The sequence below is a fragment of the Gigantopelta aegis genome, chromosome 12 (genome assembly GCF_016097555.1).
Source record: "Gigantopelta aegis isolate Gae_Host chromosome 12, Gae_host_genome, whole genome shotgun sequence".
NCBI lineage: Eukaryota > Metazoa > Mollusca > Gastropoda > Neomphalida > Peltospiridae > Gigantopelta > Gigantopelta aegis.
This window is the reverse complement of record NC_054710.1, coordinates 29,531,461-29,552,768: the sequence shown is the minus strand read 5'-3', so window position 1 is coordinate 29,552,768 and position 21,308 is coordinate 29,531,461. Positions and strand designations below refer to the sequence as shown.

General features: G+C 36.0%; 1 protein-coding gene across 15 annotated transcripts in view; it reads right to left on the bottom strand.

Annotated features, from left to right (window-relative positions):
- Positions 1-21,308, bottom strand: part of LOC121386174 (rho guanine nucleotide exchange factor 11-like) — a 178,999-nt gene that overhangs the window by 30,110 nt on the left and 127,581 nt on the right. For 11 of the 15 annotated variants that reach the window (XM_041516978.1, XM_041516971.1, XM_041516980.1 and 8 more), the window contains 12 exons: positions 20,782-20,886; positions 19,253-19,418; positions 18,003-18,108; positions 17,026-17,194; positions 15,149-15,257; positions 13,941-14,093; positions 10,981-11,091; positions 5,545-5,674; positions 4,753-4,795; positions 4,254-4,285; positions 1,965-2,042; positions 1,331-1,494 (listed from right to left, as the gene is read on the bottom strand). In XM_041516978.1, coding sequence (XP_041372912.1) covers positions 1,331-1,494; positions 1,965-2,042; positions 4,254-4,285; positions 4,753-4,795; positions 5,545-5,674; positions 10,981-11,091; positions 13,941-14,093; positions 15,149-15,257; positions 17,026-17,194; positions 18,003-18,108; positions 19,253-19,418; positions 20,782-20,886 — 1,366 coding nt within the window. The remainder of the gene's footprint in view (positions 1-1,330; positions 1,495-1,964; positions 2,043-4,253; positions 4,286-4,752; positions 4,796-5,544; positions 5,675-10,980; positions 11,092-13,940; positions 14,094-15,148; positions 15,258-17,025; positions 17,195-18,002; positions 18,109-19,252; positions 19,419-20,781; positions 20,887-21,308) is intronic. The other 4 variants (XM_041516973.1, XM_041516976.1, XM_041516972.1 and 1 more) reach the window with 4 other exon arrangements.

The following is a 21,308-nucleotide window of genomic DNA, read 5'->3' as shown; positions in this document are numbered from 1 at the left end:
GCTCTGTGATGTATAAGATAGCCTCAAATTGACTGCTCTGTGATGCACAAGTTAACAGCAAACACAAGTGTATTCAACAAATTTTAGTTGGAAAAGACGTTTAAAGATCATTTAATCCTGGGCCTGTGCTTATAAGACTCGATCTGTAATGATGTCACACGCATACAATTTGTATGGCGTTGTCATGACATTAGTGTCTCAGACTCTATCAGAGTCTCGAGTCTAGACTCCAAAAGGTTTATAAGCACCAGGGCCCCGTTCCACGAAGCGATCTTAGCCCTAAGATTACCTTAAGCACATAGCTACCCTATGCACTTAAGTTGAACTTAGGGCTAAGATCGCTCCGTGGACCGGGGCCCTGGCCTGGTTTTTGAGGATTGTTTAACAATGTATTTAACTTGCTTTTACTCTTTCGATAGAACTCGTAAGATAAATGGCATCCAACAACCACTTCTGTAGAATTCTCTATTAATTTAAAGCCACTGATGCTAATTCCCGATATATGCACTCTTTCTATTTCACAGGCAAAAATATTTTATCCTACCTAAAACCTAAGGTCAGTGGATTAAATCTACATCTTATATATCACAGTTGTATATTACCATTTAAAACAGTATATTACCATTTAAAACAGTATAGTACCCTTTAAAACTGTATATTACCATTAAAAACTGTATATTACCCCTTTAAAACTGTATATTACCCCTTTAAAACAGTATATTACCATTTAAAACAGTATATTACCCTTTAAAACTGTATATTACCATTAAAAACTGTATATTACCCCTTTAAAACTGTATAGTACCCCTTAAAAACTGTATATTACCATTTAAAAACTGTATATTACCCTTTAAAACTGTATATTAATTTACCCTTTAAAACAGTATAGTACCCTTTAAAAATTGTATATTACCCTTTAAAACTGCATATTACCCTTTAAAACTATATATTACAGTTTAAAACTGTATATTACCATTTAAAACTGCATATTACTATTTAAAACTATATATTACAGTTTAAAACTGTATATTACCATTCAAAACTCAGTTAAAACTGTATATTACCATTTAAAACTGTATATTACCATTTAAAACTCATTTAAAACTGTATATTACCATTTAAAACTGTATATTACCATTTAAAAACTCTACATTACCATTTAAAACTGTACATTACCATTTAAAACTGTATATTACCATTTAAAACTCATTTAAAACTGTATATTACCCTTCAAAACTGTATATTACCCTTTAAAAACTCTATATTACCATTTAAAACTGTACATTACCATTTTAAAACTGTATATTACCATTTTAAAACTGTACATTACCATTTAAAACTTCTTGTCGTTTCTTCTCTTTTGGTTTCAGTTTCTTCATGACATCGTCGCCAAGGACCTTCTTCAAGGGAGGTAATTCTGTGTCGACTTCGAAGTCGGAGTCTGCGGTAATCTCATTCATGGTTTCTTGTAAGGCGTTTGGGCTCTCCAAGCTTCTATCGTGAAGAACAAAATGTTAGCCTCTGTTGTTTAACGAGACCACTGCGGAACTTGTACTTTCAATACTTTTTTAAGCAATATTTTTACCAGGAAGAAGGAAATGTTTTATTTGACGACACACATTTTATTTAGTTATATGGCATCGGACATATGGTTAAGGACCACACAGATATTGAAAAAGGAAACCCGCTGTCGCCACTTCATGGGCTACTCTTTTCAATTAGCAGCAAGGGATCTTTTATATGCACCATCCCACAGACAGGGTAGTATATACCACAACCTTTGATATACCAGTTGTGGTGCACTGGCTGGAAATAGCCCAATGGTCCCGTTGACGGGAATCGATCCTAGACTGACCACACATCGAGCGGACGCTTTACCACTGGGCTACATCCCGCCCCCAGTTTACAAAGTGGATTTAACATAAAATAAATGTACATGTAAGTTTAAACTGAAAGGGACTCACCGATTGGACAGACTTGATGTGGAAGAGCTACCCGATTGGTTGAGAGCTTTAACAGTGTTGTCATCCATCTCAACATCACTGCAATGAAAGATAATAATATAGATTAAACAATATTATTATATACTGGGCTGTATAGTGGCTGTGATGAATTTAGCATCATTTCATAAAAAAAAAGAGAAAAAAAAAAGGAGTTTCCATTTAACTTATCAAATAAGATTAGTGTTTTGTGTTCACAGATGAGTAAATTTTGGGGAGGGGGTAGATACTGCCAATCTTCCCCCCACCCCACCCCACCAACCCCAGGGGTTTCCCTAGAGCGATAAGCCGACACGGCCCGTGCTCCCTTAGTCAGCCAAGTAAGCGCCTTCATGTCTGGTAAGCGCCTTAACTGCAGGACCGTGTCGGCTTAATTTGTAACATGTATACAAAACAATGGAGCTGTGATCCGTAACGTCATTTTCTATCTTCTGATGTGAACAAACGGTTACATAATCTATTCGACACCTCAAACATAATAATACCAAATATTCAATTAGCATAATAGCATAACACATGCCAGTTCAGGGCCGAACGACATGTCGGCTATCCCAAGGGCTGAGTTCAGCCAGACCGAGCGGAAACAAAACGTTCGCTACACTGTTTTGTGCGCTCCACGTTAAACCAAATGGACACGACGGACACCAATCAAGTAGTTCGCGAACGTTAGGAAAAACGTTTGTTGGCTGAACTGAGGAAAGCTCTCGGCGTAATATACGTCACGCTTCAGAGTCAGCTGACACCCACGTGTCAAGAGATATCGTTGCGGACATGAACAATACGATTACACAGGAGTAAATCTTGATGTAAATGTGTAGAAAAACAATAGTTGTTTGCATCAATGAATACCTAACTGCAGTTTCGTTATTTCCTGTCTTTGTTAATTTTGTACCTATGGTCGAGAGCTCGCACTGAGATCGCGATCACGGGAAATGTGCATGCAGTATTTATACAAATTGCAGTTAAACGTGCACTGAATTAGTTTACAATAATCATATTTGTTAGATAATGCTAGATATATATTTGTTAAACTGTGAGATGACATTTAATAAGTTAGCTGGATTTTTTTTTTTAAGTAAAATTTTATTTTATTAACGTTTTGGGGTTTTTTTGGTAGTTTTTTTTTTTAATGGAATATACTGTGAAGTCAGCATTCTTAGCTTAGGTATTTTACAAGCAGAAATCACAACAAGCATTTAACACGACGCTGAAATCAACAACAACAACATGACGCAAATTATGAAGTTGTTGGGGGTGGGGAATTGATGGGGTGTTTTTTAGAAAAAAGCCCCCCCCCCTCCTCCCACACAAAAACAACCCCAACATGATTTGATGGATTGAAGACAAACACTTAACTGTTTTCAACTCACTACCCCACTTCTTTTGGCTTGATTTTTGTGTTATAATGATGCTAAATATGTAAGCGCCTTAAAAAAATCCTGGGGAAAAGCCTGAACCCCCCACCTACAACTCCATGATCAGAGAGTTTAGAACTTTACAAGGCAAAACCTGAATTTTACCTTTTAAAAATATCAAGGTAAATTCCTTGCAATCCCCTCATTAAGGTGTCATTTTATATTTTTATGTTTAAGCTAAATATGTATAATAAAAAAATCTTAAACTTTTAACATTTGAACAGCAGTGTTGTAGCTGCATTAAAACTTTAAACTAAAGACGTGTTTAACCTGTTAGTTAAATATATTAACTTTTGGCCAACTTTAATTCTCTTTGAACAAAACCAAAAACTCTAGAACTTGAGAACTTTCCCTTCAAAGCTAAAAGCAAAAAGAACAAGAAAAGATCCCCACTCCACCCCCAAAATAAAACCAACACAAAAAAAAAAATTCGAACAAGCCAACAATGACATGGTTCCAGCTACCATCATTGTAAAGAGAGGGACAATTCTAAGCAACTTCATATTGTTGGTGGGATCCTGGTTAAGCCATGGGACATAAGGCTGGTATAGGTACAGGGTTCACAGCCCGGTACCAGCTCCAACCCAGAGTGAGTTTTAACGACTTAATGGGTAGGTGTACGACCACTACACCCTCCTCTCTCTCACTAACCACTAACAATTAACCCTCTGTCCTGGACAGATGGCCCAGATAGCTGAAGTGTGTGCCTAGGACAACATGCTTGAACCTTAATTGGATTTAGGCACGGAAATAAATTGAAATAAATAAATAACTATTGTGAGGCAACTTTCTGCCCTGTGTTTACAACAAACTAAATACCAACAGTGTTTATGCCTACCTCTTGGCACGTCTAGTGGGACGATCACTTTTCTGAAAAATCAAATAAAACATAAATTAGATTTAATATTCAATATTAAGATCGACGATGGTGGTAATAAGTGCCTCTTAACTCTTTTCGATTAGCAGTAAGGGATCTTTTATATGCATCATCCCACAGACAGAGTAGCACACACCATGACCTTTGTTATGTGTACACCAGATGTGGAGCATTGGCTGGAATGAAAAACAAACGAATGGGTCCACCGACGGGAATCGATCCTAGATAGATGGCACATCAGGTGAGCGCTGTACCACTGAGCTACGTCCCACCCCCTGTATATTTACAATGAGGTAACTTGACTTTACTGATGTACAAATGTATCTCCGTATGGATTTGTTTTACTACTGTATCATGTATTATACAATTAATTTTTTTAGGGGTAGGGCTGGAAATAATTATGGTAGCATTTTTATGAGCATACAAAGCGTATACTGTTTTTTATAAATGTGTTCCTTACCTCGCCTCTCCCTTTCATGCTCTCGGATCTGCCGAGGTCTTTACTGAAAACAGAAAAGACTTTTGTATTCACTGTAACACTTGGTCTCATATAGTTTCATCCGTATTTGTAACAGTGTGTCTAATAGTGTTTTATATATTTGTTATAAAATGACAGACTAGTAAAACATGTCAATAATACTGGATGATAAATTTTAGAATTATATTTTAAAAATACTTGGAAGAGGATAAAAAAAAAAAAAAAGATTCATGGGTTTTTAACAAATTCAAGGGCATTATGACCACTCCAATTCAACCACTTTTTACTTAGAACTGTATGAACCCTGTACAACTGGTGGACACACACACACACACACACACACACTCACTCACTCACACTCACTCACACACACACACACACACTCACACACTCACTCACTCACTCACTCACACTCACACACACACACACACACTCTCTCTCTCTCTCTCTCTCTCTCTCGCTCTCGCTCTCTCTCTCTCTCGCTCTCACTCTCTCTCACGCTCTTTCTCACTGTCTCTTTCTCTCACTGTCTTTCTCTCTACATCTCCTCTCCCCTCTCTCTCTCAGATTATCTCTGTTCCTCTCTGTATCTCTCTCTCTCTGTCTCTCTACATCTCCTCTCTCTCTCTCTGTATCTCTCTCCGTATATCTCTCTCTCCCCCCTCTCTATCTCCCACTCCCTCTCTCTCTCTATATATGTCTCTCTCTTTCCCTCTCTCTCTGCCTCCCCCCCCCCTCTCTCATTTAAAAAAATAAAAATAAAAACTCTCAAACCTTGTTTGTGGGGTGTCTGCTGGTTTGTCTGATGTCTGTTTGTCCGAGGGTCTGTCTACCTCGTATCTCTCGATGATGTGTTTCACGGAATGGCCAGCAGGCAGACCAGCTATTTTGGAAAGTATGACGTCTGAAGTGACGTACATGAAACGAGGTGGACACGGTGAAAGCCAACACCACATGCAAGCCAAACAACACAGCACGGGGCCAGCAATACATTTACAAAATCGACATTTTTACGCAAAAAGAAAATTTACAAAATATATTGAAATTATCACCTTTCTAAAATTATTTTTTGTTTTATTCTATATGTAGAATCAAACATGAATTTTACTCTATAATATATTTAATTTACGAAACAGTGGAATAAATGTAATTATTAATTTACTTCTTTTCTTTTTAAAAATGTTAAATAGGGTGGAAAAAGTCAGTTAACTGTTAAATGGGGTGCAATAATTTAATATCTATTATTTAACAATATTTATTCTTATTTCATGAAAGAAGTTTTAGAAGAGAACTTATTTAAGCAGTCTCATTTCGTACAAGGATACATGTATGTTAAATTATAGATTCTCTTTACAAAATTTATTTAAATTGTATATATAAATTTTTCATTTTTCTTTTAGTTTGAGAATTGCTGGCCCACAAGTTATATATTACATGCTTCAACAATCAGTAAAATATTATGATAAATAATAGCACAGAAATAGTGATTCCTGGATATTTACTATACATATACATCAGTTTAAAGTTTATTTTGTTTAACGACACCACTAGAGCACACTGCTTTATTAATCATCGGCTATTGGATGTCAAACATTTGGTAATTTTGACATATAGTCTTAGTGAGGAAACCTGCTACATTTTTCCATAAGTAACATGGGATCTTTTATATGCACCATCCCACAGACAGGACAGCACATACCACGGCCTTTGAACGAGAGATATACATCAGTATCCATAAACAGTGAAACCTCTCCAAACTGGACCCTCTGTAAACTGGAATTCCCTCAAAACCGGACACTTTTCATATTTTTTAAAATAAAAATTACTACAGAACTTGTTGGTTCTACAAACAATACAATACATACCACTGCCTTTGAAATACCAGTCATGGGGTACTGGTTGGGACAATTTGGTTTTTAAAATCAGAGAATGGTCCCCCAAGAGGATTCGATCTTGCAGCCAAAACACCTCATGCGAGCACTCTGCTGACTAAGCCATACCCCACTTCTTGGATAAGAAGAGAGATGAAATCCACTGCCGCTAGCCAGGGTTTCTGCCAGACAGTAAAGCGGGTATGGTGCCATACCCAAATTGTTTGGCAGATTTTATTTGTTTAAAGATAAACTTTTTGACACAATTAATTCCTCTTATCATTACTCTGGGCTAGCTCTGCCACTCGTCAAACTTGCCAACTGCGAATGGTAGGAACAACAGGCGAATTTTATTTTCATTTGGCGGAAAAAAATTAATGTAATAATTGCTGTTTTGTTACAAAATAACTCTGGGTTTTGCTCACCCAGAGTTAGCCCTGAATTATTTAATGATTTTCTTAACCCTAACCCTAAACCTAACCCATTTTCTTTCCGGGGGAGCCTCCTCCCCTCCCCCCACCACCCATACCCCCTGTTAATTGTGGTTGTATTCAATTCCATAGTGCCATACCCAAAAATGTCTTTCTGGCAGAAACACTGGCTACATAGGTTACTATTACCAGAAAGCAGCAAGGGATCTTTTATTCGGGCTACAAATATTCCATGGTAAACAGTAAAGATCCAGAAAACACAAAGTTAACAAAATAAATATATATATATAGTTTTAGCAAAGAGTTATAACCAAACTAAAAATGTGAGACATAGCATTTAATGATATAGGTGTTAATTATATAATCAAAATAATGCATCAACATTAAAAGTTAATTTATCAGTACTTAATCCTGACTGTGTACATGTATATACATGTATATATGTATTTATGTTGTAAAGTGCACACCGTTATCATTAGTTGGCATTACATGATGAAATTAATTTATTAATAATACACTAACAAAATACAACATGACGTTAAAACAATAACTTGCTACATAAGATGTATAACTTGTAATTAAGCCAAAACTTTATTGACTATCATAATAATTTTAAAATTTAAATTTACAAAAACAAGTTTTAAAAAGTTAAATGTTTTGTGTCTATTAAGAAAAATGTACTAAATAGTAACTATGCTTTACCACCAACAGTATTTTATTTTAATGCACAGAAAGTGTAACAAAGGTAGAAAAACCAAAAATAAAATGTGGCGATATTTTTAAAGCACACGTTTAAAGCTAGGTGCAAAAAAAGCTAAAACGTAGCACAGGAATGGCAAAAGAATAAAAACCAGTAACACGAAAAAACAAAACACATCACATAGCAATTGTGCAGCAATGTGTGAATGCAGGTACACACAAGTTGAGTTCACAATAAATAAGTGTGTAAAACGTTTATGAATACACTTCATTGTAGTTTACCTTGCTACAAATAACAGCGTTATTTACGCACAATACCAGTTACGTTAAACATGTGGGGCCGAATTTACTAAGCCTCTTTTTTTTTTAGGGTGTTTTTTTTTTTAAGAATCGTAAATGCATCTAGTTGCATACGCTGAAGACAAAAACAGCCTTTGTAAATTTGGCCCTTAGTTGTAGATGGTGTGTAAAGTGATACATCGTACAGTGATCACCATTCGATTATTTTAGGGATTCTAGATTATGGTAGCCCAACTCCCATGGCTAGTGATATTCAATGTTGGGCTAGCAAATAACTAATATTGCCATGCCAGTCAGAGCTTCTAGATTATAGTAGCCCAACTCCCATGGCTAGTGATATTCAATGTTGGGCTAGTAAATAACTACTATTGCCATGTTCGATGGGGCTTCTAGATTATGGTAGCCACACTCCCATGGCTAGTGATATTCAATGTTGGGCTAGTAAGTAACTACTATTGCCATGCCCGACGGGACTTCTAGATTATGGTAGCCACACTCCCATGGCTAGTGATATTCAATGTTGGGCTAGTAAGTAACTACTATTGCCATGCCCGACGGGACTTCTAGATTATGGTAGCCACACTCCCATGGCTAGTGATATTCAATGTTGGGCTACTAAGTAACTACTATTACCATGCCTGACGGCTAGTGAATTTTTTGTGTCAAATGTTTCAGTTAAGTCTATTTTGTAAATATAAACATCCTACCCCAACCACAACCCCCAAATGTTAGTGTTTTTAAGCTCTATCTCCCTGTTTAGGTGACATATCTGATTATTACTATTATTTAGTAATCTTTTACCAACTTAAATACATTTTTAATCGTGGCTAGTAAATTATTAAAATCACTGATCCAATGGCTAGTGGGTTTTATTAAAAATTCTAGAAGTCCTGGATTACTGTTGCTTAATCGTAAGTTAATGTACGATAACTGCTGTTTGAGGTGAGGTATTTTCTTCTTTCAAAGCTCGCTTCAATATCTGAGTATTATGAAAGTGCATGCAGTTGTGTGTATGCACATCCTATCTAGATATTTGTATTTAAATTGTAATAAATAAGAATGCAGATGCAATGCACATATAAAGTGCGAAGAACTTTTTAAAAGGATCATGAGTGAAAAATAAATAACCATGTGTTTTCTAGTATTGTAATTGAACACCTGAAGCAATAAGAAAGGAATGAATGATGTTTTTAACAACACACTGACTCATGTTATAATTAAATTTCATGGCGTCAGACATATGATTACGGACCACACCGGTAATGAGTCACGAAACCCACTATTGCCACATCATCGGCTACTCTTTTTGAGTAACAGCGAGTGATCTTTTAAATCCAGCATCCCAGACAGGATAGTACATACTACTGCCCTTTGCTACACCAGTTGTGGAGTCCTGGCTAGAATGAGAAATATGGGCCCACCGATAGGAATCAATGGCTAGTGATATTCAGTGTTGGGCTAGTAAATAACTACTATCGCCATGCCTTAGTGTCTTTAAGGTCTATCTCCCTCTTTAGGTGACATACTGATCTGATTGTTACTTTTAGTAAAATTGTTTTAGCTTAAAAGTAAAGTAGGGCTAGTGAATTTTTAATTGTGGCTAGTACATTTTTAAAATCACTGATCCCATGGCTAGTAGATTTTGTAAAAATTCTAGAAGCCCTGATGAAATAGTGATCACCCTACGATATATCACTTCACATACTAACTTTGTATGTATTTATGTATGTATGTATGTATGTATGTATTTATTTTTAGTGACTATTAATCTCACAAAACAAATTTCATTAGGAGGTAATTAAAATAACGAAATATATTGTTGATTAGTAGATATAACGGTATTAACAAAAAACAGTTAGCTCTTGATCTGCTTGCAAGCAACACCGTACTAATGATTGTAGATTAATTAACAAACAATAATTATATGATGGTAATGACTCAACTATAAACAATTAACTAATTAAACATTGAATTACAAATATCTGTAATGAATGATCATGATACCTTTCATTAAAAAAAACCCCTCAAGACTGTTTAAAAAAACACATAGTAATTTTTACTTTTTTTTAAAGTCGGTTAATACCAAACCAATGCCAACCATCGTAAACTATGAGCTAACATGCTAAAACCACAGAAACCCTTGTGTTGAGACTTTCACTATTCTAACTGCAGTATACTGAACAAGACTTTAAAAGCAATATGATGTACACAATCAGTAACTATGGAAACAGACATGGTAATTATATGAAAATGAGAAATGTATACACAGACTTATATAGTGTCATCCAGGTTCTCTGGTCATTCTATTTTTTTTTTTTTTTTTAAATCATACACCCCCACACCCCACAAAAAACAAAACAATAAAAAAAAATTAATAATAATAAACAATTCTATAACTTTGTGAACTGTTTCTGGACTTACACATGCTACTGGGCTGTGCCAATTAAATAAATAAATAAATAAATAAATAAATAAATAAATAAATAATTCATTCAACTCCAAACTTTAACAATGTGACTGTGAAAATAAAAATAAAGCATAATTATAAACTTTTTGACAAGATATTTTTGGCTTAAAAAAAGAAGAAAACAAAAACAAACCCTGAACCGTAACCATATAACTATTCTAAAACAAAGCATGAAATAAAAATAAAAATAAAATAAAATAAAATAAAATAAAATAAAATAAAATAAAATAAATAAATAAATAAATAAATAAACAAACAAATAAATAAAGATAAAAAAAATTCTTTTTTTTTTTCTTTTTTTTTTAATCGGCTAAGAACTTTATAAAATTATTTTATTCAATAAAATTAATTTTAAAACTGACCAAAAGCAAACCCTGCACCTTCCACCCATTACCGTGAAGTATGTGAGAAGGTGGATGACACTGTTGCCGTGACAACTTACCGAGTTCACTCTGCTCGTCAGGACTCTTGAATGGCTGCGTCTGGATGGAGATTTCCGCCTTCGAATCGCACACGTCGTTTATCACTTCTTGCACTACAAGAGCAGAGATCCCTGTCAGTGCAGACAGGCTGGTTGTTAGTGTGTGAGTCAACAACAACAACAACACATGCGTAACACGTGCGTAACACAGGGTACATTTTGTTCAGTATCAATTCGCTACGTAAGTGTCAGAGATCGCTATGCAATTTTAAAACATAAAACAGTAGGAACTCATCAATTTTCAGTTGACCAGAAATATCGCTAAACAAGGTTATGAAAACAAAATTCGCTAAACAAGTTTTAGAGATCACTAAGCAATTTTAAAATATAAAACAGTAGTTGCAAATCGGAAATATCGCTAAACAAGATTTTGAAAACAAAATGTTCCCTAGTAACATGTGCCTATTAATGCTGCATTCATTTGGTGCTCGTGAATATCGTGAATTTCACAAGTTCCAAATTGTGAACACGACTTCAACAAGTGGAGAGCGTTCAGGCGATTTACAGACAATCTACACTTTCAAGCTCAAACAACCCATCTCATAATTGCACAAATGATTTGTGTGTGTGTCGCCTTTAATCTTTGCCCTGATCTTTGATGTACCAATTACATTGCAGTGGTTGGGATGATAAAGTGAAGACAACAGGTGCATGTGCATGCAAAATAAACAACAAATCAACGTGAACGTGCTGTTGATAAAATACTAAAAAAACCATTCAACACAGAAAATATAAGACTGCAGGCTGGTAGGTACAGGGTTCGCAGCCCGGTACCGTCTCCAACCCAGAGTGAGTTCTTAAGGGCCCAATGGGTAGGTGTAAGGCCACTACACCCTCTCTTCTCTCTCACTAACCACTAACCCAACTAACAACTAATCCACTGTCCTGGAAAGACAGCCCAGATAGCTGAAGTGTGTGCCCAGGACAGCGTGCTTCAACCTTAATTAGATGTAAGCTCGAAAATAAGTTGAAATAAATGAAATGCAAAATAAACATTGAAAAAAAAAAAAAAAAAAAATTAACACAGATTTAACACAGATAATATCAGTGCGACAAAACAATAAACATGAAATAAAAAATAAAAAATAAACTTTTTTTTTTTTTCATTACACAACACACATTAATTTTTATAGGCAAGTTCTTAAACAAAGGTCACAACAAATTGCCAAATACACACACAAAAAACCAAAACAAAAAATGTTATTACATAACGACATGAGTTAATTTTTATAGGCAAGTTCTTCAATATAGGTCACAACACACCAGGGGTGGGGAAAAGCCATTTTTTACCGGTCTGGGACCGATTCTCGATCTCTGAGACCGAAATTATTTTTGAAAAACGCGCGTTTGCCGGTCCCACTTTTGTCATTCTTGTCGGTCCGAAGCACCTGTCCATTTCTATTATTGGAACAAATTCCTATCGGTCAAGTGGACCGGCCAGGCCAGACATCGGTATCTCGTGCATGATTTAAGATAATAAATAAATAGTGGTCAATATGGCTGGTGTTTCAGACATTTGTGATTTTAAAGTCTGCCAAAGTACATCGCCAGTCACTGAAGTTGGACCTACAGTAGTGTCAATCGACTGCCACTGGGCTAGACATTTATCAAAGTCGCTGAGCCGGTCAAGAGATTAAACAGACGTTAACGATAGCACCATTCTTGGTTTAGAAAGCCATCAAGGTATTACACTCTGATTAAAACAAAGGACCCAGAATTTGCAACTGGTTACAGTCAACACCTGTGTATGGAGCTCTGTCGGGTCGAGTGTCCTAGTCTGAAGCAAGAGGCTTTTGTGCAATATAAACTGCTTAAAATAGCATAAAATATAATGAAATAATCTATAAATGTATTTATTGTTGACTGTTCAATGTAGTGTATCCAATAATTATAAAGGATTTTAAAATTAACAAAAGGTTTCCACCTTTTTTTTTAACAAGTGGGAGTAAGCAGAATAGCTACATGTACTGTTATCTCAAGAGCCAGTAGAGGTCAAATTTCATCCAATCGGTGATTACGTTATTACTCTCTTTGTCTAAACATGTGGTAGCTTAGGCTGTCAAACGCTTCCAACGGAGCCATCTTTTATTAATTTTCAGGACACAGTACTGAATAATCATCATACTTTTTATACATATATGGGAATTAAAATTCATAACTTTTATTCCTTTTTTATATTATTTATTCTATTATGTAAAATATATACAATTTGTGGGGGTTTTCACTGATCATTATTGTGTGATTAAAAAAAATGTCTTCTTGTTTTCATGTTTATCATTTCGCATTCATGATTCAAGATAAAACTATACAAATATTACTATGATTTAAAAAAAAAAAACACTATTTGGCAAATATCGCTATTTAATTTTTTTATTTTTTTATTCGTTTCTTCCTTCCCCCCCGGTAGTGGGACCGATTGACAATTTTATTTTTCCCCACCCCTGCAACACACTGTCAATTCCGTACATAAAATGACCAACTTCATATAGATTTTGCTGGTAGAAAATGTTGCCATGTTACTACTTCTTAAAGAAAATCATGCATGCAACAAAACGATGGTACTATTAAATACAGCAGTAGACTCTGTCTAAACCAGATTCAAGTAGCACTAACAAATATGCCTGTATACACAAAAGAAAGGAAGGACAGTTTTATTTAATGCTCTATCTCTCTCTCTCTATATCACTCTCACTCTGTCTCTCTCTCGCTCGCTCTATCACTCTCTCTCTATCACTCTCTCTCTATCACTCTCGCTCTATCACTCTATCTATCACTCTCGCTCTATCACTCTCTCTCGCTCTCTCTATCACTCTCTCTCGCTCTCGCTCTCGCTCTCTCTCGCTCGCTCTCTCTCTCTCTCTCTCTCTCTCTCTCTCGCTCGCTCACTCACACACACATCCCTGGTTAGGCTGACTTCCTACCTGCATCTTTGTTTGGGTTGCTCTGTTTCCGACCAGGTAGCGGCAGAGCTAACCCCGAGCCTGACCGTGACTTGCGGTCGCCCTTCTTGTGTTTACCACTACACATCTCCACCAAGTCGTCCACGCACTGCTTGTGGATGTTGATTTCACACACTGAAAAATGACACAAATCTTTTCTATTAAAAAAAAATCACAAGTTTTAAAAGACATAGCATTCCAGTTCACAAGGTTTGTTTAAAGGTTCGGTGTTTGATTACAAATGAAATGAAGAAAATGTTTTATTTAACGACACACTCAACACATTTTATTTACAGTTATATGGCGTCGGACATAATATGGTTAAGGACAACACAGATACTGAGGGAGGAAACCCGCTGTCGCCACTTCATTGGCTACTCTTTTCGATTAGCAGCAAGGGATCTTTTAATATGCACCATCCCACAGACAGGATAGCACATACCACAGCCTTTGATATACCAGTCGTGGTGCACTGGCTGGAGGGAGATTACAAATGAAAACAAGCATACTAAGAGTACTGCTGAAGCAATACATGTCCCCTACCGGGCTCAATTGATTATTTTTCTACAGATCAAGGGCCATAATTTCTATGAAAATTAGTAAACTGCCATAGAAGTGAAACTCGATCTGTAACAGAAGATGATAAAGCTATCGACAAAATTCCAGCTAATATTCTGAGGCATTAAAAAAACAAAAACAAATGTCTTCTAAGTTCAAGGGCCATAACTCTGTCAAAAATGCATAAAAGACAACGAAAGTCAAACTTGGTCTGTAACAGTACACGATAAAGCTATACATATAAATTTCAGTTCAATACATTGATGCACTGTGAAAAAATAGTCGGTAAAACTACATGTGGGATAGATGGATGGACATACAGACAGATAGACAACAGACAGACAGACAGACAACAGACACAGACAGACCGCAGGGGTGGTAACTGGTGAACTGTAAAAAAGAGGAAATCTATAGGGGTCCCGGAAATTCTTGAAATCCTAGGTTAAAATCTGTGCCATCTGACACATTTTGGAGGAAAGGACGATTAAAATGTGAGGAAACGCAATGTTCCATGATAGAAAAACAGCTGATCCGAGGAGAATTCCTGAGACAGACAGACAGACAGAAGCCCTGCAAGAAATATTTGTTCTTCTAGATAAATGCACTGGCTAAATAAAAGGGAGCCTACTCACACTGGCACTGAAAGCCCTGGTATCCGACGCCCCAAATGAGACCTCTGCACTGATTACAGAAGGTCACAGACGAATAATGCTGGGAGGTCAGCTGGTGACCTTTATGTGTCTGAAATTTAAAAAACAAAAACAAATTACATTAAACAATCAAACTGATACTCCACACCTGGTTGTAATCCCCCTGGTTGTAATCCCCCTGGTTGTAATCCCCCTAAGTATGTACATACTGATAAGAATTAATGCAATCATCAAATTGCTGCCTTAAGAAACATCAAAGAAAAACCCACGTGCCTAACACTAAATCATCTTGTAATACACAAATTAAAAGATGTGGTCTACTAATTTGATCAGTAAGTAGTATTATTATCATCGTTGTACTTCTACATTAAACGTTTAGTTTTGCTTAATAACACAACCTGAGCTTTTAGAAAAACATTTGGATTGGAATATACATCATTTTAGAAATGCACTCACAAGATTTAGATTAGGCTATACAATTATTAACACTCATAGAAATAGATACAGACATGACTTGCCCAAACAGTGTCACTATTGTGATGATATATTGGAAGATGAATTCCATTTTTTGTTTATGTCCATTATATAGGGATTTAAGAATAAAATATCTATCTCCAAAATACAGGTGTCATCCCAGTAGAGTAAATATGATAATTTTATTAAATACAGAATGTCATACACAGACATGAAATTTAAGTAAATTCGTTTGTGAAGCACTTAGAATTCGGGAAGTATTCTGTAATAGTTAATTCAAGTCATTTGGTTAGTATGCATAGATATTATGATTGATCTTTATATTTCTTATGTATGTGTTGATGTCTGCGCTACTCTTCTTTTAACAGGGTGGTCAACCCTAACAATGAAAATAAATAAATAAACCACCAGAGCACACTGATTGATTAATCAATTGTTACTGGATATCAAACATATATAAAATATATGTATATTATACAAACAGAAGTGAATTCTTTAAAGATTATTTCAAGATTGTCAATAACAAATTGGTCTTGGTGCACTACTTTTTGTTATTAAACAGAAGGCAACACATGCCGTGTCTACCCAACCACTCAATATAAATTTCACCCCTGAATTAATAAGATTTGCATAATACATGACGACTAGTACATAAAATAAATACATGCTTCTCTCCATTACCTTGCCTTTCCCATAGTGTGTAATAATTTTTGTCTGGGAAATCTTGAAGAAATTTTTTTTGAAGGAAAATGTTTTGCCTTGGTCCCCACACAACTTATTTTGGTGCCCGCATTTTTGTTAATAAACATAATAAATATTTCACCCCACACCAATAAAATTTGCATAATGCATGACGACTAATGCATAAAATACATATATGCTTCTCTCTGTTACCGTGTCCTTCCCATAGTGTGAATTTTTTTTTTTTTAATTTTTTTTTTGGGGGGGGGGGGGGGGGGGGGAATCGTGAAGGAAAACATTTTGAAAGAAAAGGTTTGTCTTGGTTTCCACTCAACTTATCTTGGTGCACAATTTTTTGTTAATAAACCGAAGGAACGTAATTAAAATTCGACCCCTGAACCAATAAAATTTGCATTAAGCGTGACGACTAATGAATAAATTAAACACAGGTTTCTCTCGGTCACCTTGCCCTTCCCATAGTGTGAAATCATATTTGTCATGGAAATCTTGATAAAATGTTAGTTGCCCTCAGGTCCCTCTTTTGAAGTAAAACGTTTGCCTGGGGGCCCAAATTCTTGTTAATAAACCAAAGTAACACATGCTGTACCCCTTTCCCCAATTAAAATTCGACCCCTGAACCAATAAAATTTGCATAAAGCACTATGACATCACACGTAAAGTAAGTATATGTTGCTCTCGGTTACCTTGCCCTTCCCTGACTTCCCGGGCAGGAACTTAAGTCCCTTCTTGTCCTTCATGACGAAACTCTGCACCCGCTCCATGGGCACGGCCTTCGTCATGCCCACCTGTTTGAGAAACGTCACGAGTGCCCAGCCCATCGCCTGGTCCCGGTCCGACTTGATGTTCTCTTTACTGTGGGGGGAAAAGAAAAGAAAAGAAAAAGAAATAAATTTTACAGTATACTCTTTAGTGTTGGAGGAAAACATTTCACAATAAATACAGTACATAAATTATCTGTAAACATAATACAATAAAACCAATCCTGGGTGGTTTCTAAAAGTGTGTTCTTGACCTATAGTCCATCCCATCATTCTATAAATACAAAATGTATGTTTGACGTAAGCAGAAAAGTAAAAGTGTTTTAGAAATAACAAAAAACCCAACCTATTTTTATGTGCAATATACAAATAAAACTGCTCAAAAATAAATAACTTGTAGTAAATTCCATAGCATGAAAAAAGGCGTTCCCTTCACTGTGAGAAACCCCCACCTATAAATGTATATATTATACTTAACATAACTATAAAACCAATTAATAACCCATGGTTGGGTGTTCAAAGTGTTCTTGATCAGATTTGATGTTCTCTTTAATGTGGAAAGAAAAACAAGAAAACAAGTATTATGTGAGTACTGCTAAAGCAATACATATTACATACCAGGCTCAACAAATAATCGTATCCCCTACATTCAAGAGCTTATAACTCTGTCAAAAATAGGCCAATTCTCATGAAAATCAAACTTGATCTGTAACTCTATATGATAAAAACTGTACACCAAATTTCAGCTCAATATCTTGAGGCAGTGCAAAACAAAAGACTGGAAAAAAAACTATATCTGGGACAGACGCACGGACAAACAAATGGACAGACAGACAGTTGGAGACGAAACCTATGGTCCCCTCCAGCTGGACTGGTACAGGATTAATAATAGGAACACTTACGAGAACCGGTCTAAGTGAGGCACCAGGTATTTTTCTATGGCTTTTTGTTCTTTCGCTCGGTCCATGTCCTCCTGCAGTTCATGGGCCCCGTAGATGTTTCCCAGACCTGAAAAACACAACAGTAATAACACTTAACTTCACTCCTGACTTCACTCCTGTCGTACGGCAAACTTAATTTTTTTTTAAACGTTTTATTCATAAAGCAATTAATGTAATATCAACAGCTATACATAAGAATGTGCAGAGATTAGATTAGATTAGATTACATGTTTAATGACACCCCAGCACACAAAATATTGGCTATTGGGTGTCAAACTATGGTACAACCAATGTGCAGATTAAAACGGGTTACCAATGTGCAGAGATTAAAATGAGTTACAAAAAAACAAAAACAAAAAAAACAAAACAAAACCCAAACAAAACAAACAGAAATTTTAATAGTGGGTAGAGTTAGGGTTAGAGTTGGAGTTGCACCTCCATTCAGAATGTATGTAAAGCATCTGGCGAACCTATATCTAAAGTTTTGGACGGAAAATATGGAATATTTTTAATGAATAGCGGCAAATCTTGAAATACAGTATAAACTATTACAAATTCTGAATTCCAGATAAATCCAGAAAATTTTATATTTTTTAAAAATCAGCTGGACAAAACTCATTGTAAACTGATGGCGAGTGTGTTCTTTATGGTGATTGGTTAATTACATTCTTTTTCCGGGATCAAATGAAAATAACACCCGGAAAGCTAATGACGTCATTAGAAAGTGACGTCATTAGCAATTGGAACATGCAAAGTTGACAATTTAAGGGTCTAGCGTTAGATTGTAGCCAGGTATTTTGTTCAAGAAATTCCAAATATAGTTAGTTCCGTAGAAAAAACAATTCAGTTTACAATGGACATAACCATATTGAGTTTTTAGATTTGCGGTTGTTATTGTCTATTTGTTGCCCACAAATGTTTCATTTTTAACCTCAGGCTAATGCCTTCGGTCAAAAGTGACATTTGCAGGATCAATAACACCCGCAAATCTAAAAACTCTATATGGTTATCTCCTAAATATTACCCCAGCTTTTCCATTGGCATTACAGAATGCAAATATAACATACAAGAACTGGTTCCGTGCTTATAAAACATTAGAGTTTAGACTCAACACATACAAAATGCATGTGGGTAACATCATAAGAGATTTGAGTCTAGACTCTACAAGTTTCATTAATTACGGGACCTGGACCAGCGGGTGAACAACGTACCGAGATCCTTCTTGTTTCTGAAGTCGAGCAGCAGATCCTGTATCTCCACCTTGACGGCCTGCCGCGCGTGGTCGAACATGGACCGCAGCATGGTCTCGCTGGACGACTGCAACGTTATCACTAGTGTGTCCAGCATCTTGTCCTCCACACTCTCCACTTTCAGAGGCTGGAGAATAACAACAAATACATAGAGTGGCCGTTAGATACCTCACAATTTCACAACGAGTGGAAGAAGAAGGAAATGATTTATTTAACGACACACTCAACACATTTTATTGACAGTTATGTGGCATCAGACATATGGTTAAGGACCACACAGATACTGAGAGAGAAAACCCACTGTCGCCACTTCATGGGCTACTCTTTTCAATTAGCAGCAAGGGATCTTTTATATGCGCCATCCCAGACAGGATAGTACATACCACAGCCTTTATTATACCAGTTGTGGAGCACTGGCTGGAACGAGAAATAGCCTAATGGGTCCACTGACAGGGATCGATCCTAGACAAACTGCGCATCAAGTGGACACTTTACCACTGGGCTACGTCCCGCCCCTTCAGAGGCTGGAGAATAACAACAAATATATAGAGAATAACACACGAGTGGCTGTTAAATACCATTTATATCTCACAACGAGTGGTTTTAAAATGTATCTTAATGAGCGAAAGCGAGTTTGATCAGTTTTTAAACAACAAGTTGTGAGATAAATGGTATCTAACGGATACGAATGTATTATTCTATACAATTAGGCAATTTTTTAAATCTTTTTTTACTAAAAGTTACTTACAGCCGTTGCACTTGTAGCTGACTTACGTGTCACAGACACATGAATGTCAGCTTAAAAATATCACAGTCTAATCGATTTCCATCATGTAGTTTTTCATTGGTTGTGTGGCATTGGTGACCTGGTCATCACCTAGGAGCAGCCAGTCGTATGTCTTGAAATTGTTAACACACGTACACGTGTTAACAACCATGTTTAACCAAAAATAACGCATGGTGTTCCCGTAATCGATCTTAATTTGGATCAAAGGTTGTAGTGTACCAATCGACGACATCAACGAAGTGTTACGTCTCACTTTGCATTCTAGTGGCATTTATTATATAACATTTAGTGAAATACCTTAAAATATCAGTGAAATAAAAGTGTTATCAGTCACTCAGTGACGATAACACATTTTAGAGTGAAAATTTCACTACTTCACTGAAAAATGTGTTATCATCACTGTAGGAAGTGTTATTTTCACTGTAACTATTTTGCTGCTGGCATTTTAAAAATAAAGGTAAATTGCCAAAAGTTATATAATAAATAGAAAATTTCATGTTTTTTGTCAAATATGATTTATATCTCATCTCATGAAGTTTGCAATCATATCACACTTGTCGTGCAAACGCAACTCGTGAGATATGATTGCAAACTTCACCGATGAGATAAAAATCATATTTGACAAAACCATGAAATATCCTCTATGTATCACTTTCATATGAACCAAGATATGTTTATCCACATGGGTAATAAATGTACTTACTGCATTAGCTGCCAGAAACGTGGAATATATTTCGTATGCCCACTTGCGTAGATCCTTCACACTGCCCTGGGCGTGCGAATATACATCGGACACCATGTAGAAAAACTGGAACAAATAAATACGGGAAGGAAATGTTTTATTTAAAGACACACTCAACACATTTTATGTACAGTTATATGACGTTAGACATATGGTTAAGGACCACACAAATAATGATAGGAAACCCGCTGTTGCCACTTCATGGGCTACTCTTTTCGTTTAGCAGCAAGGGATCTTTTACATGCACCATCTCACATACAGGATAGCACACACCACAGCCTTTGATATACCACTTGTGGTGCACTGGCTGGAATGAGAAATAGCCCAATGGGGGAATAAATAAATAAGGGAACAAAGAACAAGATATTTGTTTCTGAAAAACCAAGAGAATGAAAATATGAGTCCATATGTTCGAAGCTATCTTAGCACTACAGTATCGTAAAACTGTCAGGGGCTATGACAAATGTTGTATAGTGACATCATAGAAT